Source organism: Falco biarmicus, chromosome 1 (assembly GCF_023638135.1).
Source record: "Falco biarmicus isolate bFalBia1 chromosome 1, bFalBia1.pri, whole genome shotgun sequence".
Taxonomy (NCBI): domain Eukaryota; kingdom Metazoa; phylum Chordata; class Aves; order Falconiformes; family Falconidae; genus Falco; species Falco biarmicus.
The window spans coordinates 75,907,863-75,935,739 of record NC_079288.1 but is presented as its reverse complement, the minus strand read 5'-3'; the positions used below and the strand labels follow the sequence as shown (position 1 = coordinate 75,935,739).

At 38.4% G+C, this 27,877-nt stretch overlaps 1 protein-coding gene across 10 annotated transcripts in view; it reads left to right on the top strand.

Annotated features, from left to right (window-relative positions):
* JAKMIP1 (janus kinase and microtubule interacting protein 1) overlaps window positions 1–27,877 on the top strand; it is a 249,911-nt gene that overhangs the window by 160,465 nt on the left and 61,569 nt on the right. For 5 of the 10 annotated variants that reach the window (XM_056338874.1, XM_056338881.1, XM_056338883.1 and 2 more), the window contains 2 exons: window positions 45–2,193; window positions 4,446–4,588. In XM_056338874.1, the coding sequence (XP_056194849.1) occupies window positions 45–77 (33 nt within the window). In that variant the 3' untranslated portion in view covers window positions 78–2,193; window positions 4,446–4,588. Of the gene's footprint in view, window positions 1–44; window positions 2,194–4,445; window positions 4,598–6,890; window positions 7,030–9,037; window positions 9,734–13,595; window positions 13,711–14,443; window positions 14,569–14,945; window positions 17,169–17,903; window positions 18,006–19,737; window positions 19,885–24,421; window positions 24,599–27,455; window positions 27,513–27,877 lie in introns of those variants that run through there. The other 5 variants (XM_056338844.1, XM_056338854.1, XM_056338882.1 and 2 more) reach the window with 3 other exon arrangements.

Below are 27,877 nucleotides of genomic sequence, written 5' to 3'. Positions count from 1 at the left end.
GTTTTTGTTTTCTGTTTTGTTTTCGGGTTTTGGTTCGTATACAGGCTATTAAAAGAACCTATGGAGTGAACAGATGAATCCACGTGCAAAACCACAGAAAATATTTATTGAGCAGCTTTAAATTGGTGCATTTTTTTTCATAAAAGAGTTTGCATAATACTTGAAGCTGCAAAATATTTGAATTTAAAATTAGAGATTTTTTTAAAGATGTAGCTTCAAGCTGGAATGGTTTGATAATCAAATAAGGACCAGCACATCATAAACACTGAAAAAAATCTAAACAGAATTTACACTCTCACACCAACCAAACACTGGAAAAATTACAAGTGCAATTACTGGCTGCTATGTGAACTGTTACCTACCAAACGGTTTTCCTACAGTACTGAGATTTTTGTCTCCATACTGCATGCTTTCAACAAATGTGGTTTGCATTTCACCCAGGAAACACAGAATCTCCTTTTTAATATCTATATAAAAAAAGCTAAGTGTTTGACAATAAGTTCTCTATAGTAAATAGCTGACAGGGAAAAAACTGTTCAAAGTTCAAAACGAATAGAGATTTATAACCCCGCAGCGGTAAAATTCATATTAAATTCATAAATTGGAAAACCACAGATGGAGAAGAGATGGGTTTTGGAGAAAGGCAAGATGGTAGATTGAATGAAGAAAACTTTGAAGTGAGTAAGAACTGCATGGGAGAGATGATTTTTTGAATGTTTCTTAAAAATTAAGGCAATAACTTGTCAAATAGCACTGGGAGAATGGGAGATCCGGAGGTGGCCTGAGAGGTCAGGAAAAGAGAACTCATGATGTGCTGTGTTTAGTTATCTCTTCAAGAAGAAAGAGGGGCTTGAAGAAGCGGATGTGTAGACAAATGTGATAAACAGAGGTGTAGTTGTAAATAGGTATTTGGAAATTATGGCATCCTTCCAGGTGAAATAAAAAAATGTTGAGAGTAGCTACCAGGAAGCAAAAATGGCACAACCTCAACCCACAGAAGTAGATAAACAGTCAAGAACATGGATCACCTGAACTGCAAGAAAAATTTTTGGCGAAGCACAGATTGAAAAAATGAAGGTTGAAAAAAGTTGTTTAAGATGGAGAATGCTTAGATAATCCAAAAAGATTAGGCTTTTCTTTCAAAGCGGGAAAAGAGGATTGTTTCAGAGCTGGAAAGGCAATATGAAAAAATAGATTATTTTAATTATTTCTGGAATGTTGAGGCAATCAAAGTATCAAGAGCACAATATTAAAAGATAACTTTCTCCTCCCTCACATTTTTTTGAAAATCATCTTTTATTAAAAGGGCTACATAGAAAAGAAAGCTACAGAGAAACAGGTCTGCTCCCACGGACACACTGAACTCCAACATGAATATAAGGTAGAATAAGATACAATAATACATCACAGAAAGTGGAAATTATGATTGAAAAAAATAACATAAGGCAAAGAACAATCATGGCAGCACAAAGAAAGCTGAGGAAAAGATTTGTCACAGCAACGGAATATCTCACTGCTGAAGGTGCAGGAAGCAGCCTCAGAAGCCGCCAGTTTTCTCAGATAATTTTTAAGCTCTGAAGTAAGACCAGAGCTGTGCTCTTCACAGAGAATCACCGGACAAGGTCATTTACCTGCAGCAGGAGCCAAGGCACTCCACAAGATTAATTCAGTCAGATGCAGCAAACTGGCTTGTGCGAGGGTCTGAATAACCCTGTGTCCTGATACAAAGCACAACTTACATTGGGAACAAGGACCGTGCAGAAGTCTGGAAACTGAATCCCCAAAAGAATGTATCGCTCACAATGTGTTGTTCAAAAGGAACGAGCATTTAGAGAATGTGTTTTCAAATAGAGGTTTGTCATGTTTTAGTTAAAGCTTTTAGCGATGTGATGACAGAATGTGGGAAAATGAGGCCTTCACTGCAGAAGGAGTTTTGGCATTGCCCTGAAGAGAAGGACTACAAGAGGAGTTAAACAGAGCTGGAGATAACCAAACCAGGTGCTGATGAAGGAACAGAAAGTGGAAAGTGTGATTCACTCGGCAGAGAAACACTTTCTTCGCGTAGACATGGTTTTGCTCATTACTTCTTTGGGGAGGAAAGTATAAGCCCAAATGTTGGATGGTCGGAGCACGTGGCTGCAGCGGTAAGCGCACTGCAGAGATGGGGGATGGTCTTGTTACAAACCAGAAAAGGTATGAGAAGTTTCATTTCCTATTTTTTTAATGCATTTGTTACGCTGTAATTCACATGTGACAGATTTCTCAGAGAAACTGGCTGATTTGGGTGACATTGCCCATGATACTCATGATGGTTTTATTCTGCACTGAGCCAGCAGGACTTATAGTTTTGGAAAGCTGTGGTTATCATTCCAGTCCTATTATCTGTTGCATATTGGTGTCTATTATAGAGCTGGGAAAGGTGTGTTAACTGAGTAGTTTTGGTCCATGCAAGATCCTGGGCCTGATTTTCATTTTCTGTGACACAGCTTTAAAATCATCTGTCCCAGCTGTATAAGCAAAGAAGGAAACAATAATTTTCTCATTTCTGGTATCAGTGGTAACAGCTTTCCTGGGTTAATGCTGAAGTACTCAGTAGTTTTCAGGATGAAGCATAAGAATTGTAGAGCCTAATGGATTGTGAGGTTTGAGAACAACTTTAGAAATTATCGTATTAACTTTCATTATATCAGTGAATAAAAGTGCATTTATAAACAAGAGCACGTACTAGAAATATGTCAGTAGAAATCAGTGTAATGATTTTAAGTGTCAATTTGTTCCTGCCTGCTCCATCATCACTGCTTTAATCTATTGGCTACTTTCTGCAAATGATACCACTAAGAATTATATTTTTTTTACAACTTAGAAGTAGGATATTAGGCTGGGGCACAGTTGAAAATGGCAATCTGGCTTCCACTTTAAATTGTTAATGAGCAGAGTAATTATGTCCACTATGATTATATATTCCTTCTGCAGTGGTGTTCAGGGATGCCCATTGTCAGGGAGCAGAACGTCTATTCACTTTACAAATCATAAGTACAGGCAAAGCATTAGTGTCTCAAGGAGCTTGAAATTGAAGGTCCTGTTCCATTTGGGAAATTACACAGGCTAGGGGGGAGCCATGATTATGTTTACAGGTCTCAAGGAGTGCATGGTGTCTGAGAAGGGACTGGGCTTGGTAAATCTAGAGAAGATTCCAAAGTGGTTTGAACTTTGTTGTCCATGTGGATTTATACTTTGTCTTTCTACACTTGTAGCTTTTACCTATCATTGCTTCTCAAGGCGCTGAGGAGTGGCTGAAACTTTTCAGCTCTAGGTCCTGTGTGGCTGACAGAAGGGCAGTGAGTGATACAACTGGCCAAAAAAGTAAAATTTTAGGTAATTCACCATATGTGTGAAAAGTACACATCAAAACATGGGACAAGAGAAGAATTGTGTGTTTATTCTTTTTGTACTGATTTTGTGCTATTTTATGCTCTTTGGTGGCAAAGATGTATGCTACTTTTTCTTCTTCTTTGCCCTATAGATTCAGCATTTGTTTAAAAAAAAAAAAAAGAAAAATTAATTACATTATTTCCTGGAGAATAGGTCCAAACTCAGTGGCTGAATTCCAATTACATATCCACTTCCAAATTAATACAAACGTGGCAAAAGTAAAGGCATTTCACAGATTCCAGTTACAGGACCATGCTTTCTGAAGGGAGTTTAGGTAAATGAAGGTGAACTGCAGGGTGAAGAACTTTTAGAGCTACAGCTAAAAGAGGCAAAGGAAAAGGGCCAATCTTAGATTGTCTTCCCAAGCCCGAATTTAAAAATTCCTTCTAGGCATGGTTTCATAACCTGTCAGAGGTGAAGTAGACTTGTAAGTAAAATACTGAATGCAGAATTCCAAAATACCAGTTAAAAATACTTAATGTTTCTCTGAAATAGTCATAGATTGCCTTTTGAATAGGAAATATCCTTTTTTAATTTTCTATCTTGAAACAATAAACAAATCATACATTTATCCAAAATAAGTACATTTTTTAAAATAAACATACTGAATTTTATGAAATAATTTAGTAGAAAATTATCTTCTTTTCAAACTTTGAACCCCAATTCCTTCATGAATTAGTCTAATTGAATCTTTTATGGAGATCTCATGTTGTGAACTGCATCTCCTTTCATACATGCTGAATTACTTTGGGGCTAATGAAAGGAGACTCCTTCATAAATAATAAATGTGTACAGAATCAAGAAGGACTGTTCATTTGATCATCAGACACTTAGACTCTTATTGCATGCTTAGACTGCAGTACATTGAGATCCTAATAATTTGGGCTTTTTTCATCATGGATCCTTCATCTGTGAGTGAACAAGAATTTTGTTACCGCATTAAAAAACCTAGCAATGAAGGGTTTGATATCCTAAATTTCAGTGTTCAAATTGATACTTCCTGGATTTTCCAGGAATTAGAAGATGCAAGCATACCTGATGAACGAGTAAACAGTGCTGAAGAAAAGAATTTAAACCTCAGAATAAAAAAGCTGGAGAAGCTGGAGCAAAAACTGAAAGGTGTTCTAGAGGACTATGTGGAATCAGATTCTGTCCTAAGAAATAGGTAAATAAAAGGGGGGTTTGCATTCAAAATTAATGTGATGTGACAAATGTACTCTTTTCTTTGCTCCATGTACTGGCTGTCAAATGATACATGTAAAGCTAGCAAAAAGAAGACTTTTATGTGTTTTTTGAGTGCCTGATAAGATGCGTGTATATGTGTTTATTGTGGCTGTCAGAATAGAAATGCGATATTCATTATTTTTTATTGTTACTTAAATCAGTTTTACCTAATGCTTATATTTATATATATATATATATATACACTTAAATCAGCATGATCTAAAATCTTGTTGCAAATAACCAGACAGCTTCCTCAGGATGTTTCATTTGTAAATATTAATTAGGTGTAAATTCTGTTTGGAAAATATATCCCTTTCCTTTTTACAAGTTAAGAGTTAATTTGGAATTTTGTGTTGAAAAACAAAAAAAAATATCCTTGTTTCAGAAAGCTTCATCTAGTTTAGTATGTTAATTCTAATCATCACAGTAGCTAAAGGTGCCATTAAGCATTAATTATGTAGTTGACTAGAATAATAAGATCAAGGTTTTCATAGTCAGCAACTGCACTGTTCTAAAGAAAGCCAAATAGTTAAAAGGACACAAAATATAAATGGCATTCAAAATAGTTACTTGTATAATTTCCTAATGCTTTGATTCATCAAGGGATTTGGCCAGAAATGTTTTGATAATGGGCTTTTTGTCAAAATAATAACGAATCTTTTTTTAAATTGAAGCTTTTGTAAAAATAGGTCTATTTTAATAAAGATTTGGGGGAAGGGAAGACAGGAAGAACTTTATTTAAAACCAAAATAAAATATGAGACAACAGTTCAAGGAGAGCAAACGACCAGCTGAAACTTGTCTGGGATCTAGGAAGCCTATTTTCAAGGATCTTGGGTAGCAAGTAGAAAGAGAAGAAATCCTGTGCCTGAAGTTCTTGTGGCTGAAGCGCAGACAGATGGGACAAGGAATTATGTGGAAGGTGCAACTATTTTCAGAAACAGAGAAGAAGAGTCAGCAGCTGTAACAAATGAGAGCAGAGTTTTGGGCTGATGTGGCCCAGTTTCCTTTGATACCAGTGGTCAGTTGTGCAGTGCCTGTCTGCAGTGAGGAAGACACTGTCAGGTTTACTTTGATACTTATTTAATGATGTGTTTTCTATCTTAATCCTATTGCTTCATAAGTAGGTTTTTATGTGAGCTTTTTGAATGAAGGTGGCGTTGTCATGCTGGGATGGAGGTAGTGGGAAATGTTGGCAGGTAGGGGCAGTAAGACAAACCTAGAAGATAGGATTGAGCAGGGCAGCTGAGTGGAAGGCTGTTGAAGGTTGGATGAAGAAAATGCAAGGAAGAAGATATGGTACAGCACAGTCTTGAGGGGTACAGGGGGTAATATGTGCGCCTCCGAGATGAGAAAAGAGGAGGCTGTACTGCCTGTGCAGGAGATGAGAGGCTGGGGAAAAGATTTTCCTTTACAAGAAAAGGATTTTTTGAAACTCACAAATAAGGCATTGAGAAAATGTTGATGTGGAGGCTGAAAAGGGAAGGAAAACCTAAAGGAAACTTGAGGCTTGCTCTCATAAGATTATCTTAGGTATTCCTCCTTTGCAGAGGAACCCCATCACATCACACCACATCATCTTACACCACCATTTTAATAGCAACAGGTGAAGCAAACCTGTATTTTGTCAAAATCCAGCTTTGTGGGCAGGGTCAATACAACCATGCATCCTAGGTTTCAGTACCTATTGAAGGTATGGTACAAGTCAGCTGTGTTCCCTTTGGTTACTAAAAGACATAGTTACTTGTAGGTTACATGCAATTTTAATTTTTATGGAAAGTATTTACTGTAATCATAAAATTTGTTAATCCTTTGGTTAATAAAATCTTATATAATTATTATTTTTATTAATCATGGGATTAATCATGGTCAGATACATGTAGAGACCAAAGTGTTGTGGTTGTCTTTATGGTAAGTTGTTACTTCATATAGTATGTCAAGCTTTAGCGAACATTGACCTTGTAAATTATTTGCTTATGGTTTTCCTATTAAGCCAGCAGAGAGAGAATGAACATAGATGTTAGTTTTGACAGTCTCCAGCATAACGTGAAAACCCTAGTAGACTTACTAAGAATTAAGCACTTGTTATTAGTGATCAACAATTTATTACTATTATATTGCTGGGAGAAAAATGGGAAAATAGAAAAACTGATGCATTGCTGATGACTGCCTATCCATCTGGAACTGTACTGTGTAGTATTTACTTAGCAAAGATCTTTATTCTCACTATCCCAGGACGAAAGAGCTGGAGCTGTCACACAGAACACTTCTTGTGATGATCAATCAACTAAATGTGAAGTTGCACCAGGTTGAAAATGCAAATGTTCGTGTTAAAGGGAAACTGCGAAACATTCAGAAGGACCTGATCAGCTGGGTGAGGAGGATATTGTTTCAAATGACCTAGTTTAGCTTTTCTTTGTGGTAATAATTTATAAGTCAACCTCATCTCCAGTGACCTCTCTGTTTTTAAGCAGTAAAGCAACTCAGCCTTTCTCTTTTTCTACAACCAGAGGAATCAGAAGAAATTTCGGTCTTTTTTCCTGCCACTTTCTTTTTCTCTGACATCTTTGACAGCACTACCGTTATTCCTCTCATTTGGGCCCTTGATCTTGGAGATATATGCTGCCACTTCCTTCCTCCTCCCCAGAATCTGCTCAGACTACTCCTCCCTGGGTCAGGCTTGAACTTTCTAGTCCCATAATAAAGCATTTCTGTTACTTTCGATTCCCTGTGTACGCGGTGCAACAGCACACACAGCCACCACAGCCTGTCTTCCCTACAAAATGCAGCGGCTCAGCCCGTCGTCTGACTCCTGAATTGCTCACGTGTTTTCCAGCTGGGCCCCACCTGCTGCTGCATCCACCTTAAGCTTCCTGCTTATCTTTGTGTCCTCTTCCAGCTTTCCCAGGTTGGTTGGGGTCTTACCTTCTTTCCTGTGATGCATCGCCATGTGGGCCACCACTCTGCAGAGCCCGGCCGGTGGGAGCCCTCCTGTGCAGGGTGCCCTTGGCTGACCCGCTCCCTCCTTGCCAAGAGCATCCCATGGCCAGCCACCTCACAACCCAACTCCCTCCTTTGTGTCTGTTCTGAAATTGGTGGCTCTGCAGGGGGAAGCCTTCAGTTCTCCCAAGTGCTAGCACTTCACATAAACCTTTTGTAACCGGAAGGTCAGCTGTTGGCTAATTACACATACAACAGGTATTTTTACTTTAGTGATCTATGAAAATGGAGAAGGAATGAAAGTTTTTCACGAAAGCGAAACAACGTCTTTTGATTCTGTTTATCATAAGATATGCATTCATTCTCCCAGCATTTTAGGTCCAAGTTGAATACTCTGACACGACACTAGTACCATGCAACAAGACTCGTAAGAAGGAATAGTCTTTGCTTTTTTAATTAAAAGTGAAATGCACTTTTCAACATGCAGCAAGCTTAGACATATATATATATATATATATATATATATATATTCCCATCAACAGTTAACCAAACAAAGTATTATCACACATCTACCTGACTTTGCATAAAATTTCAGCCAAGTGTTCCTCCTGTCCTGTCCTTGCTGGTGAACCCCTCAGACAAGAAAGTACCAAAGATCAAAAACTGACCTAAAGGAGTCCTTGAAGAAATACAGTAATGCCTCTGTGCCTTCAGTCTGGCTTCAAAGTTGCCACAAGATCCCTATGATACTTGTGATTCTTACGGTGCTTACAAGAAGGCAGCATGGGAATCATGAAAGCTGCCTCTGTCTTTCACAGACATCTTTCACCACTGTGTCTCTGTGTTCAAACACACAAATACCAAAGTCTTTCTCAAGCTGATTCAAAAGGCATCTGTTCTGTTCTCCTTTTTCAGGACGTTCATAAATGGAGCTGACAGCTGACAGGTATGGGGTGAAGGGCAGAGGGCAAAGCCTGGTCTCTGGGAAGTGCGTGTGCTGTTTTCTGTAATAGAACCATGGCTTCCCTGCCTGTAGCATCGCAGTGCTACGCTGCTGTCGCTGTTAAGGATCTGTTACTGTATAGTTCAGAGCTGGTTGTATGAATTCCAGTTCAAAAGTTTCTTTTGATTTAATATGTACTGTAGAACATGCAAAAAAGGTGTTTAAACATGTCCTGTATTTTATGTAGTAGTAGAAATGGGTGAGTTTGCGTTTTGTTTGTTTGTTTCCTACTGAGATGTGTCAGTGATGGCTGAAAGGACAAAACAGTGGGTCGGTTTTACTCCAAATGCAGGACTTTACTGGCTTTTTTAAAAAAATCTACTTATATAATTCCTGAGCTTTCAGAAAAAAAGGGTAGAATTGTAAATTTAAGAAAAGTTATAAAGGAAGAAGAGATTTTTTATTGTGGTGTTAAGCATACAACTCGCTGAAATTACAGGTTGAAAACCAAGAAAAGTCAGAGAAGAAGCAAAAGGAAAAATTACATTGGCTTCAGGAGCAGCTGAAGACAAAAGAAGATGAAATAAAAAGCCAGTCAGAGTATTTTGAGCACTACAAGCAAAGGCAGAGACAACACACAGCAGCACTGAGAGAAAGGGAATGTTACCTTCGGGGTGAAGTATCTAGGCTAGAAAAGCAAGTCCTGGATCTTAATGCCCGTATTGCTCTTTTGACATTTGAGTTAGAAGAGGGAATGGTGCAGTACCTCCAGCAGAAGCTGGAATCAGCATACAGTGGGGCTCAGGGCTATAAACACTCTGATGTGGACTTAAAGGAATTGAAAAGTTGCATTGAAAATGTGGAGCATGACATGAAAAGCCACCTCGAGGTATTTCAGCAAAATCTGGAGTTCTTAAGGGAAAAAGAGGAGGACAACAGAAGAGAACAGGCAGACCTGCTGACTGAACTCCAGTGCTCTCAGGACACCGAAGACTTTCTCAGAAGAAAACTGGAAGAATCTTGCCATCATGTTTATTGTCTGAAATTGTCTGAAATCAAACTACAGGAAAAAATAGAACAGCTTTTGGATGAAAATAGAGCTTTAAAAGATGAAGGTACAGTGAAGTCAAAAAAGAAGAAAGAAAAGGACTCACAACTTACAAGACTGGAGAACAGAGACAACAGTCCTGACGTGGTAAGTAAAAATAAGGCAAAATATAATTAGCTTTTGTCTTTATATCACCCTGGATGACACTTGTCATTAGATGTGTGATCGAGATGCAAGTGTGTGGCTTTTTCCCTTCTGCATTTTTTTCCTTTATTTTTGTTGATGCATTAGTACTTCACAGTGTCTAATTCACAGCACTGGAATCAGTAGGTGGAGCTTCATTGCATCAGTGTTGCTATTAGGGCACCTCACAAATCTTGTCTCCTTAAGTTTTTAAATGACATGCCCAAGGCAAAAGGTCTCGATTGGCACTAGAAGTAGAGCTCAGAACTTCTGAAACCTCTCTGTCATGGACACCATTCAGTGGAGGAGTATGCATATGGTTGGGTGAGTTTTCACATGTTATTCATGCCCAAATGCTGAAGAAAAAAGCACAGCTGACAATAAATCTCATCTGGGAGATTTTCTGGATAATGGTAAACAAGGGAGGATGGATACAGTATTCATGACTGGGAGTGATTTGAGATATTCAATGGTTTGCATCCCCGTAGCATTGTGATATGCCCTGAATACACTGAATAGGACTTGTTTGCTTCAAGCACTTCGCCCCAACATTGCATGGGAAAGCTCTGCATATGCTGTAGTATGGCATTCAGCTTCTGCCAATTCATTTTGCTGACAAAGAACAATTCTTGTTCACACAGAGAACTCAAACAAAGTTTTATTCTTTATGCACTGAGATGGAGGGTATTTTTATTCTGAGGATTTGTTAAATAAAGTGAAACCAGCTAAGCCTCACACTCATTCTGCTCCATTCAGATTGTGACCTGATATCCCAAGAGCTCCCCTGATTTTAACTGCAGTTAACCAAGAGGTAATAGGTGTGAACAAAACCCGTTTAGTACAGGAGAACAATCAGATTATGAGTACTTCCAGAACTGGGAGAAGGTAGAGAGAATCTTTTGTCTGTGAAAGCCAGAAGAAATAAAGGCAAATTTTTTAACCCAGTAGTTGAATGTACTTTTGCAGACATGGGTGATTTTGTACTATCAGTGGCTCTACAGCCCCAAAGAAATGAGCTCCAGGAGGTTGTCTTTGTGAGAGAGATAGTAAGGTCACCCTGCAGTAATGGGCAGCACATGGGTGACCTGTGTGGCTAGCTCTGTGTAGCTGTGCCTCACTGCACGTGTCTCCATAGCGGCCCCGAGGCGGCAGAAGGACCAATTGCTGTTGCTTACTTTTATACTTAGCCTGAACCATTGCTACAGTTACTTTAACTAGTGAGTTCACTTTTTCTTAGAATGAAGAAGAAGGTTTGAAAATATTTTAAGATATTTCTAGGACTTGCACTGAATTGTAAACAGGTACAGCTAAAATCAGGAGCTGTGAGGGCTTTCAGAGCCAGGAAAGAAGTAGTAGACAATTCCTGTTGCTTTGAGAAAACTGAGAAAAGGAGAAAATAAATGGTGAGTTATTTGAAGGTATGAAAGCCAAGTATACCAACTGACCAACTGCCTGAGGCTAATCCAAAAAGTCTTCAAGAAACAGGACCAAAACTTTTATTCTATACTGTACCCTAAGAAAAGGTTATTTTTTCCTCTACACAAAATTTTCTAACCTTTTCTTTCCAAAGTATCAATTTACAGCTGTGTTGTCATAGGAGGATACTGAGTCTCGATTACTGGGTCTTTGGTACAACTGAGCAGGCCAGAATTTTTGTTAAACCCATTTACTTTGTTCTGCTGCACAGTAGGTTGTATTCCTTAAATGCTGTGCATAGCATCAGCAGCATCAGATCTTGTGCCTTCTGCATTTCTGGTTGTCTTTTCCTCCTCTTCTGGCACTGCAACTAATTCACTAGGATTTTTCTAGTAGAAAATGACTTGAGATAGCAGGGAAAAAGAATCTGTATCTATGATAACAGGAGGAGGGAGACATCTGGTGTTGTGCTGTAAAACTGAAGAGGGCTTTTCCCTTACCTTGTGTTTTACTAGCACCTGATAAAATAAAAATTCCTTATTTCGTTACCTTGATCTTGTAGTATTCAAGCCAAAATAGTGACAAGAAAAATCCTGTTTGAGTTCATCATACTCTATCAACAGCTTTAGAAATGAGAAATTGTGTGCAATACAAGAAAGATTTTCATGCTGTTACTTTTCTGGAAAGCCGTTTGTATATAATTTTTCAGTGAAAAAGCAAATGGGATCATTTGCCTGTTTCACAGCCAGGAAAAAAGTAGTTTGTCAAGACAGGCTTATCAGACTCCCATGAAGGCCATCAGACACATGGCATGAGATTCCTCGGTAAATACTATGTCATTCAAATGCCAAGTAAATCAGTTATTCTTGAAAAACTAGCCTTAGTGTTGTTATTGCATCTTCACACAATAGTAGCAGATCCAATTAGGTGTTTTGTTCTGGTACTGTAGAGGTGAACTGCATCTCACAGAGGGGTGTAGTCACATAAAGCTTGTCAGAAATTTGAATTTCCAAACTTGGTATCGGGATCCTGTCTGCAATATTCCAATTGCAACCTATGCCTGAATGAAAAATGCATGAAAAAGCAGCTAGCTCCATGTGACTATGTCTTGATTTATCAGAGAGTTTGTAGATGTGAATGTTAGGGGTCTGTTGAAGGTGTTGCTGAAGGAAAAGCATGAATCACCAAGCAATGCACCTTTCTACAGCTTTCACATGAGAGCTGAGGTCTTGATTTCACAATATGATGTTCCTGTTATCCAAGCATATCCAAGCATTGTACCTTTTACATCATTTTGTGTAACTTTCTTCTGACAGAACCCACATATCAGTAAAAAAAAGATATCTGGGAGGAATAAAGGCAAACTTGCAAGAAAGGAATCAGTGTGTTCCAGGAAATTAACATTAGCTTCAATATTACTGAAAAAAGGAAGGAAGAAATCTTGGAACTGTTGCGGTTTCCACTTAAGTCATGCCTCCCAGTCAAGATCTCATAATAAAGCACTGTAATGTGGCAGCTTACACAGGATGAAATCAAAATTATTCTCACTGGTGATCCTGTAGAAAATAAAGTGGCCTTTTCTGACTCGCTATACACTGAACACTTTGAAGTCATTGAAGTGACACGAAGTCACTTTCCCAACCGTATGTAATTCTAAAGCTGCAGCTCAGCCCAAATGGACCAAGTTTGTTTTCTGCTGGCATTTGATTCAAAGCAGTGCAGGAAGACAAAAATGACTGTGTTAGCTTGTTTTCTGCACTGTAGCTGTTTTGGCTACCACCTCGATTATGTGCTCTGTTGAGAAAATCCAACCTGAGTCTTCTGTTCACTAAAAACGAGCACACTGCATGTGAAAAGTGGCCTGCTGCATATCGAGCAATAAGGGTATCTGCTTTGCACCAGAATTTGTCACAATTTCCAAATTCGATCAACGGAGTCAAGATAAATGTCAAGAACAGAATATGAAATGTATAACTAAATTATCAATGAAAAAGAAAATTTTATTTGGAATAGTTATTCTACTTTGAGTTCTTCCCACCTTGGAACAGTTGTCCTTGTAGCTGGGCACTGAACTTTTAGTTTCATTCTCTACTTGATTGGACTTTCTTTTCTCTTTGTTCATAAGCATATAATTTAGTCTTTGTTTAGATAGTGTTCCATCTGTGATCTGACATATTACATTCTTATTACTCAGATTTTCTTCCTAAACTCTGAGTGAAGTATGAAGGAAGTTTAGGAAGGAAGAAAGTATTACGGGGAATTTTAAACCATGATATTTACTAGAAAATATTATAAGGAAATAAGGAATGTAAAATACCAAAAAAAAAAAAATTATGTGCCTGGTTTCATATCACAAACACCATATATTTATAAACTGTTTTATTCTTTTCCTCCTCCTTTTCCCATTAAGAATGGAGGTCTAATCCAGGATGATGTTCAAAATCTGAAATGGGGAGCAGTCTTGGATTCACTCAGAGGCAGACCTAACCAAACTCCAGCTGTGCAGCTACATGGTAAAGAGTCTGGTATGAAAACAAACTGGAATATTTGCTTTCATTTGTGCAATAGAAGTAAAGATTATTTCATTCATGTGGCGTGCATGACCTAGAAGGTGTAAGACCTTCTAAACGCCTCCTGATCTGTAAGAAGGTAAAGCAATAACTGTTTGCCAGTATGGTACTAGCATTTAGAGATGACCTCTCTCAAGAAATCCTACAGCTTTCAAGAAGCTATAGAGATGAGGAATTAGGGAATATTTCCCATGCCATGGCTGAAGTCAGACTTGCTTTTCGACCAACCAACGTGAAAGCTCTGATCTTAGCAAATTATATTAGTTAAATTCTTCCAGCATAAATTAATGGAAATTTTATAGCAGATTTCAGTGTATGCAAATGCAGACCTGCACTGAATAATTTAAACCCATAAGATTTTATCTAACCACTGTAATGAGGTGTATTTTCCATTTTTGTATGCTTTGAGAATGGGGGGGTGGGGGATATACCTTATTTTAGAGCTTAATATTTATGTTTTCTTATGAAAATTGTTTTATTTTTCAATGTCTTTGTCATTTCTTATCATAATGTCATGCTTATCTTCGCATCATTGGTGATGCATGCTTCCGGTGGAGAAGGTAGCCTTGAGCATACTCTCACTAAAATACTTTTCTGTTCAAAACATCTGGTCAGATGTTTTTGGGTTTGTTTTTCATCTTATTATCTGGGAGTGGCATTACACCTGTTCAGTGCTTTACCATAACAGGAACACCAGGATGCAGCCGTGATGGGCTAAAGCAGATGGAGGAGCTACCAGTAGAACTTCTACCAGTTTTGGAAGACAATTCCAGTACCTTTGCAAAAGTTGCTGGTCTAGCTGAGATTGAGCAGGTGAGAAGAAAAGTTACTGCTGCTCTTGCTGTCTTTGTGCACAGTGAGTCTGTGAAGTTTGAAATAAAATGAAGAGTTGGTGTATTTAAAGATGGATATAAAATTAGCTTTAAATGATAACTATTAAAGATGCTATTTAAGATGAATACAGGTGTGCACTATGAAAATGGTTGAGTTATTTGTACCTTTTTGTATTGTTACTCTCTCTGCAAATCTTTAAATAATTTCAAAAAACTTTATATGGAAATATTTTTTTCTCATCTTTCTGTGATCAAGTATTTTATGGATGAAGTGAAAAATGAATCAAGATTAACAACATAGAGTGCTGTTTCTTGGCTTATATTCTTCAGTTTGAAAAAATTTTTTGCTGTTACCAGGTCACCCTTGGAACAAAGAGGGCAGGTACTCTAGAAGATGGTTTCACTTTGTTCAGATGTACCCCAAGTTATTGTGCAGCAAGACGGCTTCCCCCTTGCTCTGAGGAGTTAACTAATGATGAGACAAGTAAGGGAAACAAAGACAAAGAAAAATTTTTTCTCTTGAAGGAACAAGCTGTAAATCTACCGGTAAAGATGTTCCCTGTTTCTGTGGTTGACACTCTGATGGGGAAGAGGAGGCTCCAGCTTACCTTGTTAGAACCTGAAAGCTACCACGTATCAGCTGGCACCACTGTGAAGAGCGTGAGGAGTTTGGGTTTCTGTGAGGCAAATACCCATCTTGGCTCTGAAAGACTCTGCCTTGTTGCAGAAGGAAGATTTTCTGACAAAGCTTCTGCACTTCTTTGTGGAAAGATGCCTTGCACTGTGACTGAAATTTTTGCATCATCTCTAGAAAAATACAATATGGAAAAACATTGGGAAGGCAAGCGAATTCTGCCAAAAAGCATAAGTGAAAATAAATGTCTGGATAAAGTTGTTGATCATGGAAATTATCACCAAAAAAACTTTAGAGGGAGAGTTAAAGCAGAAGAAATACAGAACAAGGAAGCCCAACCACAACAGGAGATATGTCTTCCTGAGGAAAGTTCAGGGGGTTTAAAGAAAACTGAATTAATCAGGCCTAGGAAGCAAGGAATGGAAGCCAAAGACAGCCTAGGTAGCCCACAGGATGTCCGAAATGTATCTGTTGATTTTAAAGACTTAAAGAAGTACTTTGAAGGGAGCGCTGAACTAATGGAGAAGCAAGGAAACCTCTCAAAAATCTGCATCTCTGATGTGAATAGGGTATATAATGGAGAAGGCATAATCCAAGTGGAGGAGAAAGGAGAGCAAACTCAGAAACCAGCTCACCAAACAAACCCTTCCAACAGTATTGGCCTGGAAGAAAAGAAAGACCAGACTCGGAAACTGTGTGAACCAAAGAAGAATTTCTCATGTCAAAAAATAGCTGCTGAAAACATGCAACATGCATACTCCCAGAAATTTTTTTGGTCAGAAGAGAGATGTCTGCTAAATATACTGTCTGCTGTGCAGGACGGGGCTGTGTGCTTAAGCAAACTCTTCCGGCAAGGGAGCAATTCTTGTGAATGTCTGTCTCATCTTCATCTCTCACCACTGGAAGCTGGTAGTGAACGTCATGTGAAAATATATGCGCTGGAAAAAGTGGTGGCTGTGTGTTTTCAGAGGATATTTCTACTGATGGAAGAGAATGAAAATTATTCAAAAAAAGTCTGTATATTACAACAGGAGAATGAGAAATATGCCCAGATGATGTGTGCACTGGAAGAGGAAATGGATGCATATTTTCAATACATTTTAGCGGTAGATGAAGCTAACATTGTTTCATTCCAAAACTTACTTAATGAGAAAGAAGTTGCTGGTGGATGTTATATTAACTTATCAGAAGAAAACACCATGAGCCCAAGAACATTTTTTGTTGAAACTTCTAAGAACCTCTCATATGTTGAAGAAAGAAACGGGAATTCTGAAAAAGATTCATTGACAATTGCATCAAATAAACTTCCCAGGAGCGTTTTATCCCTGGACGGAAGGAACGTGAGATCTTTCCAGCTGCTTTCTGTCCTGAAAGAAGAAAGAAGCAGATGCTTCAAAGAAATAGCTAAATTATTGCAAGACAAGGAGAACTATGTAGCAAAATATAATGAATTAATACAGGAGAGAGAGAGGAATTTACAAAGAATATCTCTCTCAGAAGGTGAAAAAGAAACTTTATTGGGATGTTTGGCAGAGGTGAAGTGTGAACAAGACAAATACAGGGCCTTGGTTTCAGAACTTCAGGAATGCAAAAACAGCTGTTATCAAACTATTTCTGATTTACAGGAGGAAAAATGTGTACTAAAAAGAGAAATAGACAGAATAAAGAAAGAAACTTCAGAACAGCTTGATGCATTTCAGAAAGCAAATGCAAAATTTATTTTAGAAAATAACAAATTGAAAGAATTAATGTCTTCTTTGGGTTTCAGCTATGAAGAGCTGAGAAAAGATACAAGTTTGGGAGCAAAGGAAAAGATAGTAAAACTAGAAGAAAGTCAACAACATGGTCTTAAGCCAAAGAAAGTTGAAACAACATGTAGTGTAACTCAGACTGGAGAAGGAGGAGTTCTGGTTATAGAGCCCTCAAACTATCTTCCTGGAAAAGAGGTAAATAATAACAATGAGGAATGTTATCAAGCAGGATTTTCTACAGAGAGGAGTTGTTGTAAATGTCATTTGGAGGGAAAAGCTAAATTAACTTTGTAATACAAAAAATGTTGTACTCTCCTATGTGTCAGAGATCTGAAGTGCTAAAGTTAACTTTGAATTAAAAGGCAAAATACCGGCGCTATTTTCTGAATGTTGTATTAGAGAATTTTAAAGTGATACAGAAAGCTACAAAGTTAAAAATAATATTTTAAAGAGTGCGTTGTTCAGGCATTTTAAAAATTATTTATCTTATTGCAAGAGTAAAAGCTTCTGGTAGAGCAAACTAATTCCCACAAACTTTTGTTATAATGGTGAAGTATTCAGGGTTGTGAAACAATCATGTCTTATTGAAAAGTATGCACGTGTTCACTTACTAACTTTTATTCTGCTAGAGTCTATTTTTTTTCCTGTTTTGATTTTTATGAAACATATACCTAAAGAAAGGACCTTTACTTACAGTGGATTTCTCATCCATTTTTCCTCTAGTCATGAATTTGTGTGGAGATTACTACATTCTCATAAAATCAGAATTACTACTTCAGCTGAGAATAATCAACAGGGAAAGATTTATCTCTAATATCTTGATTTTATGCAAGTGTTTTTAGTAATGCAGAAGGAAACCATATATTGTTCGGTAAAATCCTGTGTGCCACGTGGTATGAGAGGAATCACGTCTTTCTGTTGTGTATCCAGGGCAGCATGTTTGAAAGCTACAGTGTGATGAAAGACCAAGTCGAAAAGGCAAAAGGGGAACTAAAAATGCAGCAAAAGGAATTAGAAAAATCAAAAAAAGAGGTAACCTCCTGCTCTTATGTATTTCTAAGGAGCAAATTTGTTTTATTTCTTGTTTCCTTATGTGGCTGTTCTTCCTGCCAGGATTTAACACTGTAACAAAACAGAGAAGCCTCTGATCTGCCGAACCAAAACGTACCTTTTTGATCTTTCAGTTCAATGATGAATTGCACAATCATTCATGGTTGGCCAGAACTTCAAGTGAGGCTGCATTCCTCTGGCACAATTTGACAGAGGCTGGGTGCTTAATAAGGACACATAGAACAAACTCTCTGCGGTGGCCGTATCTGGGCAGGCTGCTTCCCTTCCCCTCACTAGGAACAAGGAGGAGGAGAAGGCAGCAGAAGCACTGAGGATTGCAGCAAACCTGAATTCAAAGTAGTTTTTGAATGAGAGGGAAAATGATGTAAAATCTGACACTGTTGAGGGATCCCGCTATATCCAGTGTTGGTGCAGGGCACGCACACTGCCCCTTCTTTTGACATATATGTAGTAAACACAAAGTCCAACACCACCTACATGGAGACTTGTGTGGATGTCTAGTTCTGTGCTGTGTAAAGTAAATCTGCAGTTTTAATACCAACCGAGGAAGTTTTCAGTGTTCTGCCTTTCCAAATGCAGTACTTTTTCACATTCCCACTTTTTATTGAACAACCTCCACTCTATGCTTATCTAAGCAGAATGCATTGCTTTTATGGCAAGTGTATATTTATGGGGCCGTCTCATGCAATGGCAGGCATTGCTCAGGCTCTCTGTGGAAAAACCACTGGCAGTAACAAGTGTGTTAAGTATGCAGAAGAGCAGTAGGATGATATATGGTGGGTGTACAAAATTATTGTCCTTTGAGAGCTGCTTTATAAGACTTCCCAGATTTCAGGTGAGGCAACTGGAATGAAGGGATGGATTTGGATGAGTGATGGATGGTTGTGTAAGAACTGCTGAGCTTGTAAGCTGAACATGAAGAGACCAATTATTTTTTATTTATTTTTAAAAAATCTAATTAACTTGGATGCTTCTAGTCCTTTTGTGTTTTACAAGGAAGTTGTGTTACAATCCCTTCCTTAGTCTACTTAAAAGAATGAGAAGCCTTTGTTTTCGGAAGGGAGAAGAAATCATGTATCATATGAGGGAAGGAGCTTGCTGTCAGCTAGCTGATCTACCAAGTGGTTGGTTTGTGGGGGTTTTGTTGTTTGGTTGTTTGTTGGGTTTTTTTCAAAACTACAGTTAATAGGTGAAGAAAATGTGTCCTAGAGGAAGTCTAAAGGTGAACATATGGAAGGTTTTTTTTTTCCTTTGCAATTTTCTTTTTTGACATTATTCAGGAAGATTATTTTTCCCTTCTGGCTGATAAAATCTTACTTTCCATTTGCTCTGACGGCTTTCAGAGATGTAATCTCTAAAATTATGAGTACATTCACTGCTGCTTTTTTTAGCTTTATTTAGAATACTCAAGATACCTTCAACTTTAGAAATCAATTTTAAAATTAATCTATTTTTCCACATAGCTCTAGTTAGATATGTTTCTATAGGACTTACTTTAAGGGTCTTACACATTTCTTAAAATCAGACTGTAGTGTATTGTGTAATTCCATTTATTTTAATCAATGTACAACAACTTGAACCTTGTGATGTAGGGCTCAAACTCAAGTCTGTGGTTGTTAGCCGGTATTGAAAAATGATACCACTGCTAGACTAATTATACTCAGTAATTTTGCATTTTTATTTTTCCCATTAGGCTCAGAAGTGGTACAGAGAACTTGGCTTTGCTGAAACAAGGTACGAAGAAATCAAAATCCGTTTGACACAGGCTCTCTCAGAATTAGACCATCTTAAACAAGAAGTTGGGGAAAAAATGCTTGGAAAGCAGAACTGGAAATTAATGGTATGTATGCAAGTGGAATGAAGAAATGCATATTCTTTGGGAGGGAGTGTTTTGATGCGGAGACACCCGTTATTGTTATTGGTAATAGAGCTGAAGCAAGTATAGAGCACGTAGAGCCACTGGAGCTATAAACTTGAAAGTGAGCAGATATTATGGAAGGCAGACCATCTGTCTACAGGATAGTCCAAAGTCTGGGCTCTGCATGGGCACTACAGCCACCTCCATCTTTTTTTAGGACCCTTGTCCTGCTCTCTTTAGCCAGAGTCATTTTCTGAGGCATGGATTTTCAGCTGGTTTTAATGAAAGGTGTTAGAGGAGTCTCCAGTGTTTCCAGTATTTGGCCTTTCTGCCTTCTGTCCCCGATTTTAGGTTTGGACAGGCAAAGTGAAGCTGTGGTGCCGGGCACTTTGTAAAGCAACTTCCATTCCCAGTAAGCAGGTGGTGTGGATTAATGGGGAGTCAAAGTCTGTAATCCACACATGTGGCCCAAGTATGCATCCCCCAAATCCATGAGATCTTTCTATCACATGAGGGAGAGAGAGAATCTTGTTGGGAAGTACCTATATCACCAACATTCTAGTTTTGCTATAAATGAAAGCATTTTGAATTTTCAGGTGGTTCTGTGTCTTGATAAAGTTTTTGTGTTTTCCACCAAAATTAGAGTGGTTTATGGGATGATTTTTAATTATTGAATACTCCCCTGGAAGCTGCTTTTATAAAGACTTTTCAGCTGGCCCTGAAATTATTTCTGTCCTCCGTAGCAGGAAATCTGCCAAGAAGAAACATGCAACCTTTACTAGCTGGAAAAGCAATTTTGTAGCAACCTACAATATATGCAAATTCAGTTTGAACAGGTTAGATACACGCATGGCTTTGGAAGAAGATAAAAACAAATTCTGGAAAATGTAAAGATTCTGATCTCAGTTCAGTTTCCTAAATGGCACTGTTCATCCCATTCATTGGCCACCCACCTGCAAGTCCTAAGCAGTTATTTCATATTAGCTTGTACAACATACGTGGCACTATTTGCTGATGTTTAGAAAACTGGGTTCTGACTGTTAAATGAAAACGAAGCACAGATTTTTCATATAATTATGAGGTATTGGCATGTAACATCTTAAAACAACGAAATCTATTTCAAGTAAGAAGAAACTCCCAAATTGTTTGAAAATAAACAGAAGTGTATCATAATGTTTTGTTTAAGCTAACACTTAAGCTTTTGGGGGCATTTTTGGGCAATGGACATTTAACCCTTTTGTTTGAGGACAGTCTGGAGCAATTAATGCTTATTTTATTGGCCACTGAATTAAAATGTTAATTATTTCTATGACTGACATGGGAATAAAATTTGTCAACCTTGACAATGTTTTTACAGTGGAAAAAGTGCAGGTCATCCTTTGTTCTGAGAACAAAACAAAACCAAACCAACTTTTAAATCACTCCAATAGCTAAATTTTCATGTTTGTGTTTATCGATCAGTAGTACATATTTATGCAATATTGCAATGTTGTTTGATTTTTATCTGACTTAATCTGATTTAACTACTTGTTGTAGGGTTAATATCAAATTGTTGAATGCACATGTCTCATTCCAGGGTCAAAGATGCAGTATATGTACATCACAGAACTGGATTTATCCTTCAGTTGCACTATTTGATGGCACAAATAATTGTCTGCATGACTCAAGTCTGTTACGTCTTGACCAAGGGATATTGATTTCATTGGCACAATTAAGCAAATAGTACAGATAGAAAATAGGGTAGAGGTATTTTAACAAAGGTTCTGAATTTATTTCAATAATTCTCTTTTAAAATAAACTTTTTAATATACACCAAGCTGCTAGTAGTGGGTTTGTGACTATTATCATAGGAAAATATGACCTAAGTTTTTCTAGATTGAAAAAGGGATAACTTTTTGGCACAATGATTGTAATGATCTAGTTCTTTAGCATTTTTTTCCTGAGAGCAGTTCTGTAGACTGGTGATCCTGTTCTTACTTTCAGTTAGTTGCCACCCTTGTCCAAAAGCACTTTTCATCCCACAAAGTTATTAATAAACTGATATAATAAGTCACAATAATTTATGCTTTTTCCTATTCTAAATTTAATTTTCTGGAAGAACTGTGGCTGCAATACTTGAAAGGCATGAAGATGTTAGCACCCTGGACCTAGAACCCAAGGCTGGGAGGTTTTTAAGATATGGTGTGTTTTGAGCATGTCTTTTAGGACTTTATACATATCTTATGTTCTACAGGTCCCAATGCCCACGGATCCTAGTCCTCAGCTAAGACTCCAAAAGGCTGTCATGATATTGTTCCCTGCAAGTAAAAGACAGCTAAGATAATACGCTCCAAGGTTACTGCCAGGACTCTTTGTTTCAGTGGTGATGCTAACAGTGGAAATACCATTTAGCATTAGAATATTTGGGGAAATTTTCCAGGATGTTGAAGTGGCCTTCTGAACCATGGTGCTGTGTTAGAAGATAGGAGAAATATGTGGGTGAGTAGGCATGGAGCAGGGTGCCATTTACAGCTTTGAAAATGAATGCAAGCATATTGCATTAAATGCACACAGTAAATAAGGTGTCAGGCTTCCCCAGTGAACTCCTGACTCCTGTCATGGCCTGTAGCCAAAAAGTTGTATTCAGTTTCATTTTCCCATTGACTTTTCAGACAAGCACAGCACACACAAGAAGAGGAAGGTTTTATTTTTATTTTTAATGCTTAGCCACCAAATTCAAAGACTAGAGATCTTGCCAGTTTGTAAAGGAATGCAGAGTGTTAAATGCTACGTTTTGTGCTGAGTTATCCTTTAGCTATTTCCCGGCCTTAGCTGCTGGGTCCTTCACCCTTCTGGAGCTTGACTACACAACCCATGGTTACTGTTAGCTGGGACGTCTGACACTGATCATAAATAAACCTTGTATGTCTCATTTGTGCTTTGAAACTACAGAAAATTGCTAGTAGGTCAGTGAAATGCAAAAGGAAAGAGAGAACTCTGTCTTTAATCAAGCAAATTTTTTTATTTCCCCACCTCTTTTTCCATTAAGCATCTTCAGTTTGGGAGTGTTACTAGTTTTTATTTAACATATTTGTGTGGGAAAGAAGATGATGAGGAAAATACCGTGTCTCAGACTCATCCTCAGGCTCTTGTCACCGCAACCCTGGTCTAATCAATCTTGATCTGTCCAACAGTTGCTATTGTTCTTTTCTCTTAACACAAGAGGGAGCCAAAAAGTTTGGTACCAAGCACGCACAACTTGCCTGAACGCTGTTCATAGAGGAAGTGCTTCATTAGGAAGAACAGTTCGAAAATGTCATATTTCTGGTTTTACCTGTGTTGCAGTGGTGTGTTGCAGGCAGAGTGATGCGATCTATCACTTCAGTTTGCTGTTTTCTGCGAATAGTGCCTTCAGTATGTTGTAGTCACCAAGGGTGTCAAAGTTGGAAAGGCATCCAGACAGTGAGGGAAAATTTAACTGTGGTGTTGTACATCGCGGCTAAGTGTTTGCTCTTCTCTTGGTTTTATCAATGTTAGTAGCCATTAAAATCAAACCCTCTTCCGGCATGCTTTGTCAGAAGGTTATATGGTTTTACCACAATATATCATAGGTCTGACTAGAATTTTTAGCTTAATCACTGAAATGCTTAACTTTTTAGACTTGCTTATGTAACGTGTTATCAGACATCTTGAGCAGCTGTGTGTAACAATTCAATATTTTTTTAAATCTAAGTTCGCTATAGCATAAATGTCTTTCACAAGACTTTCTTTACCCTCAGATTTTCCTCATCCTTAATCTACATGCTTAATCTGACAGTGTCACTTCTAGGAGCTGACCTTATGATATTGACTATCAAACTAAAGCTCTCACTAATTCTTCTAATCTAAGTGCATGAAATTGAAAAAAAAATTGCAGAGTAGGGGAGGAGGAGTTAAATTCAGAAGCTCCTCCTTCCACTTGTTCTGTACCACTATTACTACATCTTAATGTAATATTTTTAATATATATTTTTGAGATTTATACTTATCTGATTAGTTTTATTAATGTGCTTCCCAAACAGAAGTATAACTTGGAGAGTTGAATCTGCTTTCTGAGATACATATATGTAGAAAAAGAAGGGATGTCTTAGACGGCAGTTGGAGCAGGAGACTGGAGACTTTTGACTTCTGTTCTTGCTCACTGTGTGACCATAGGTTGGTCACTTATCTGTCTGTGCACCAGTTTCCCCAGATATTAAATTATTATAATACCATACTTGCCTTGAAGGAGTGTTGTGAAATCTCAGTCCTATACCTGCTCTCTCAGGTCTGCTCATCTCAGAGGGGATCAAGAACTCCTTGCTCATAAACAATTTAAGGTTAGTGCAAGACATTAGTGCCAAGGTTTGAAGTCATACGGTTTATATCAGCTTAAATATTTTTTGACATTCAAGGTATGTATACATGTATTGATTGAGAAGTTTTGGGGTCTAAAACGTGATTGAGAATATTTTTATTATTTTATACATCTAATTTGAAAATCTGTGTATTTGCTCTGTAGCCTGTGTACACTGTGGAAGATGCCCATGAAACAGAGGAAAATAAAATAGCCAGTAAGAGATTACAGCAGCAAGTGCTGACCTTGAAAGCCCAGCTCAGGGACCAGGCTGCATTACAAAATCAGTTTCGTGACTTGCAGAATGAAGTGGAACTCCTTCAGGCTCAGTTGGGTGAAAAGGTAAGCTTTTCATCAATAATCATAAAGCTGTTTTCTGCATGTTTAAAAGGGTGGACAAATGTGAGCTTAGACTTCAGATTCTACATCTTTGTTCTCAAAGGAGAGAACCAAAACTGTTGTCTTTCCTGGGAATGAGTCTGAGGGTTTCCAGGCATATAAAAGTACCCCTGACTTCAGAGAAATATGGAAAGGATGTAAAATGCCTGGGTGGTGAATGTTCCAGAAAGATGATAGACTATAATAAAAGTTGCCACCGGTCTCTGCTATAAATCCCCAGAGTGTAATGCAAGCAAAGTGGTGCTGAAATTCTTTACTGAGCTACCTCCTTGGCTTAAATTGTCAGAATATTTAACATTCCTTACTCTCTTGTTACACCATATCAGATTAGGAAACACAGTGAGCTAGTGGTAGAATTTTGACAGATTTTTCTAACCTTTTTTTTTTTTTTTTTTTTTTTAATCCAGCTGCTAGGGCTACATATTAAGAGTTTAATTCACGCATATTTAGTTAGGAGTGTGGTTTGTATTTTTATTAATTGACACAGTTGTCCTGGTGAAAACTCCCCATGTATGCACAGGTATATTTACACAAGCAGTTTTTACACTTGTGCAATACTTCACCTGGCAAATTAAAGCAGGTGCAGACATTAATATTTGCAAAGCTACTGCCTCATGTGACAGCAAAGCTACTGCTGTCAATGTGACTGTGACTGCTGAACTCTTAGGTGGCAACAAATTCCTGCTACAACTTTTTCCCCTTAGTTTTTGTTTCTTATGTCTTTGGAAACTATTTCACAAACAGGGATGATAGTTACCATGCGAGCCAAATTAGAGTTGCCCATCATACTCTGAAACTAGTAAATGGCATTTTCTCAATAGTATTCTTCACACCCTGACACGTGTAGAACATGCTTCTCCTCTGTGATTCCTCTGAAACACAAGATTATTTTCTTCTCCCTACTGGGTGCGAGTTTCATCCTACTCCCTGCACAGTAAACCCACCTGTTCTACAGTTAGGGGTTTATCTGGGGTTGGTTTGTTTGTTTGTTGGTTTTGGTTTTGTTTGTTTAGCTTTTTTTCTAGCCTTGTCATGTGCTGTGATTTGCTTTAAACCAGTGCGGTACAGAGGATTAGTGGCTCCTCTCAGGTATTGATTAGGATGCCTTTTAGCAGGATAGTGGTGGTAAAATGAAATTGTTCTGTGGTGTCTGTAGTGATGGATGGTGCATATCTGATGGTAGGTGAGTAAAGGGTGAGACATGCTTTCCATATAAATAAGCAACTTCTAATTCCTGTAGTGCATTGGTGAATTGTTTTGCTCCATGCCTTATCAAGAAATGAGTGTCACCAGTGCAGGGACATACTGCCAGCTTTTCTTTGTTCCCCCAGTGCTAGTGCAATGCAAAAACATGTCTCTCCTGTCCTATCTACACTGTTTCTTCCCAAACCCACAATTTATTACCTGACTATTGCAATTTAACCCCAGCCAGCAACTAAGTACCATGCAGCCACTCGCTCACTCCACTCCCCATCCCATGGGATAGGAAGGAGAATCACAAAAAGGTGAAACCTGTGGGCTGAGATAAGAGCAGTTTAGTAACTGAAACAAAGTCATAGCAATAACAACAATAATAATTGTAATGAAAAGGAAAGGGAGAGAGAGGAATAAAACCCAAGGGAAAAAAACCCAAGTGACGCACAATACAGTCGCTCACCACCTGCTGACGGATGCCCAGCCAGTCCCCGAGCAGTGATCGGCCAACCCCAGCCAACTCCCCTGGGTTTACATGCTGAGCATGACATCCCATTGTATGGAATATCCCTTTGGCCAGTTCAAGTTGGCTGTCCTGGCTCTGCTCCCTCCTGGCTTCTTGTGCACCTGCTCACTGGCAGACCGTGGGGCACTGAAAAGTCCTTGACTTAGAGTAAGCACTACATGGCAACAGCTAAAACATCAGTGTGTTATCAACATAATTTTCATACTAAATTGCAAACACAGCACCGTACCAGCTACTAAGAAGAGAATTACTCTATCCCAGCCAAAACCAGGACACTGAGCACCATGCGACCTCTTTCAGCATAACCGAATTCTCATAATGGGAGTCTTTTTCTGATGCATGTAATACATTTACTGTAGGATTTATAGAAATACAAATTGTCAAGCAAAATGAATGCAAAGGAATCTGTATATAATTGCGAAATAATACTGTATTGATTCATAATAAAAATGGATTTTACCTGGCAGGATACTGTATTTTTTTCTGCATAATCAGAAAGCAGGTTCCCCATGAATAATAAACATCTTGATCGTAAGGTGAAGCCTAGGTCATCTGGCTCACCCTGGCTCACCTCCTAATAAGGGACATGCATGAGCTGTGTCGGAGTAGAAGGTTGTTGATGTTCGCATTTTAGAGCCTACTGAGGGATAGACATGGAGAAAATCCCTCCCTGTTTCTCTCACTCTTCAACATCATATAGATAAGAAAAGGGAAAACTTTCCCCAGAAGAGTGTTCGGGAAGACTCACAGAGTGGAAAGGAACATGAGTGCATAATGAAGGCTAGCAAGTCTTCAATGTGATGCTGCTTTGAGGAAATAACCCCACTGATACAGGGCTCCATCTAAAAACATCCAAAAGCCTTTGGTACTACAGAAGACCAACATCAATGCTGGCTGGGCAGTGTTTGTGTGCCAGGGTCTATCCCCAACACTGCTTCATCTTGTTTGGGTTACGGGGTCACAAAGATATGCAAAGTCTACCCTTTGGAAGCCAGGTCTAAAACAAATATCGACACACTGCTACAGTATTTTAAAGTGAGTCTCGAATAAATTAATGCAGAATGTTTTTCAATCTTTCAGGAAAAAGAACTTCAGAAGAGAAAGTCTGAAACGAAGTTGGCACTAGCTCCACTGAAGGTACCGTATTTTCCTGAAAGCAGTGCAGGACCTACGCAGAGGTGTACCCCTTTGCTTACAGGCTTTGGTGCATGTGCCTGCCTTATGCAGCTGCCCCTGACTTAGCCCTAAAGATGCTGGGCATTGGGCTTATAGGCAAGGGCTTGCTGACTTTATTGCTACGGGTACTCTTCAGCCCAAAGGAGAACCTTGCACATGGAAAGGAAACGTCTCTTTCCAATTTATCTGTGCATGCATATTGCTGTTGCAAGGTGCAGAGGCACCTAATAGCCTAGAAGCATAGGAATGCAATCTATAGCTTTGGGTCAAAACATGTGAAATTACAGATCAGACACAAAATATAATCTTGCAGTCTCAACAGGGAG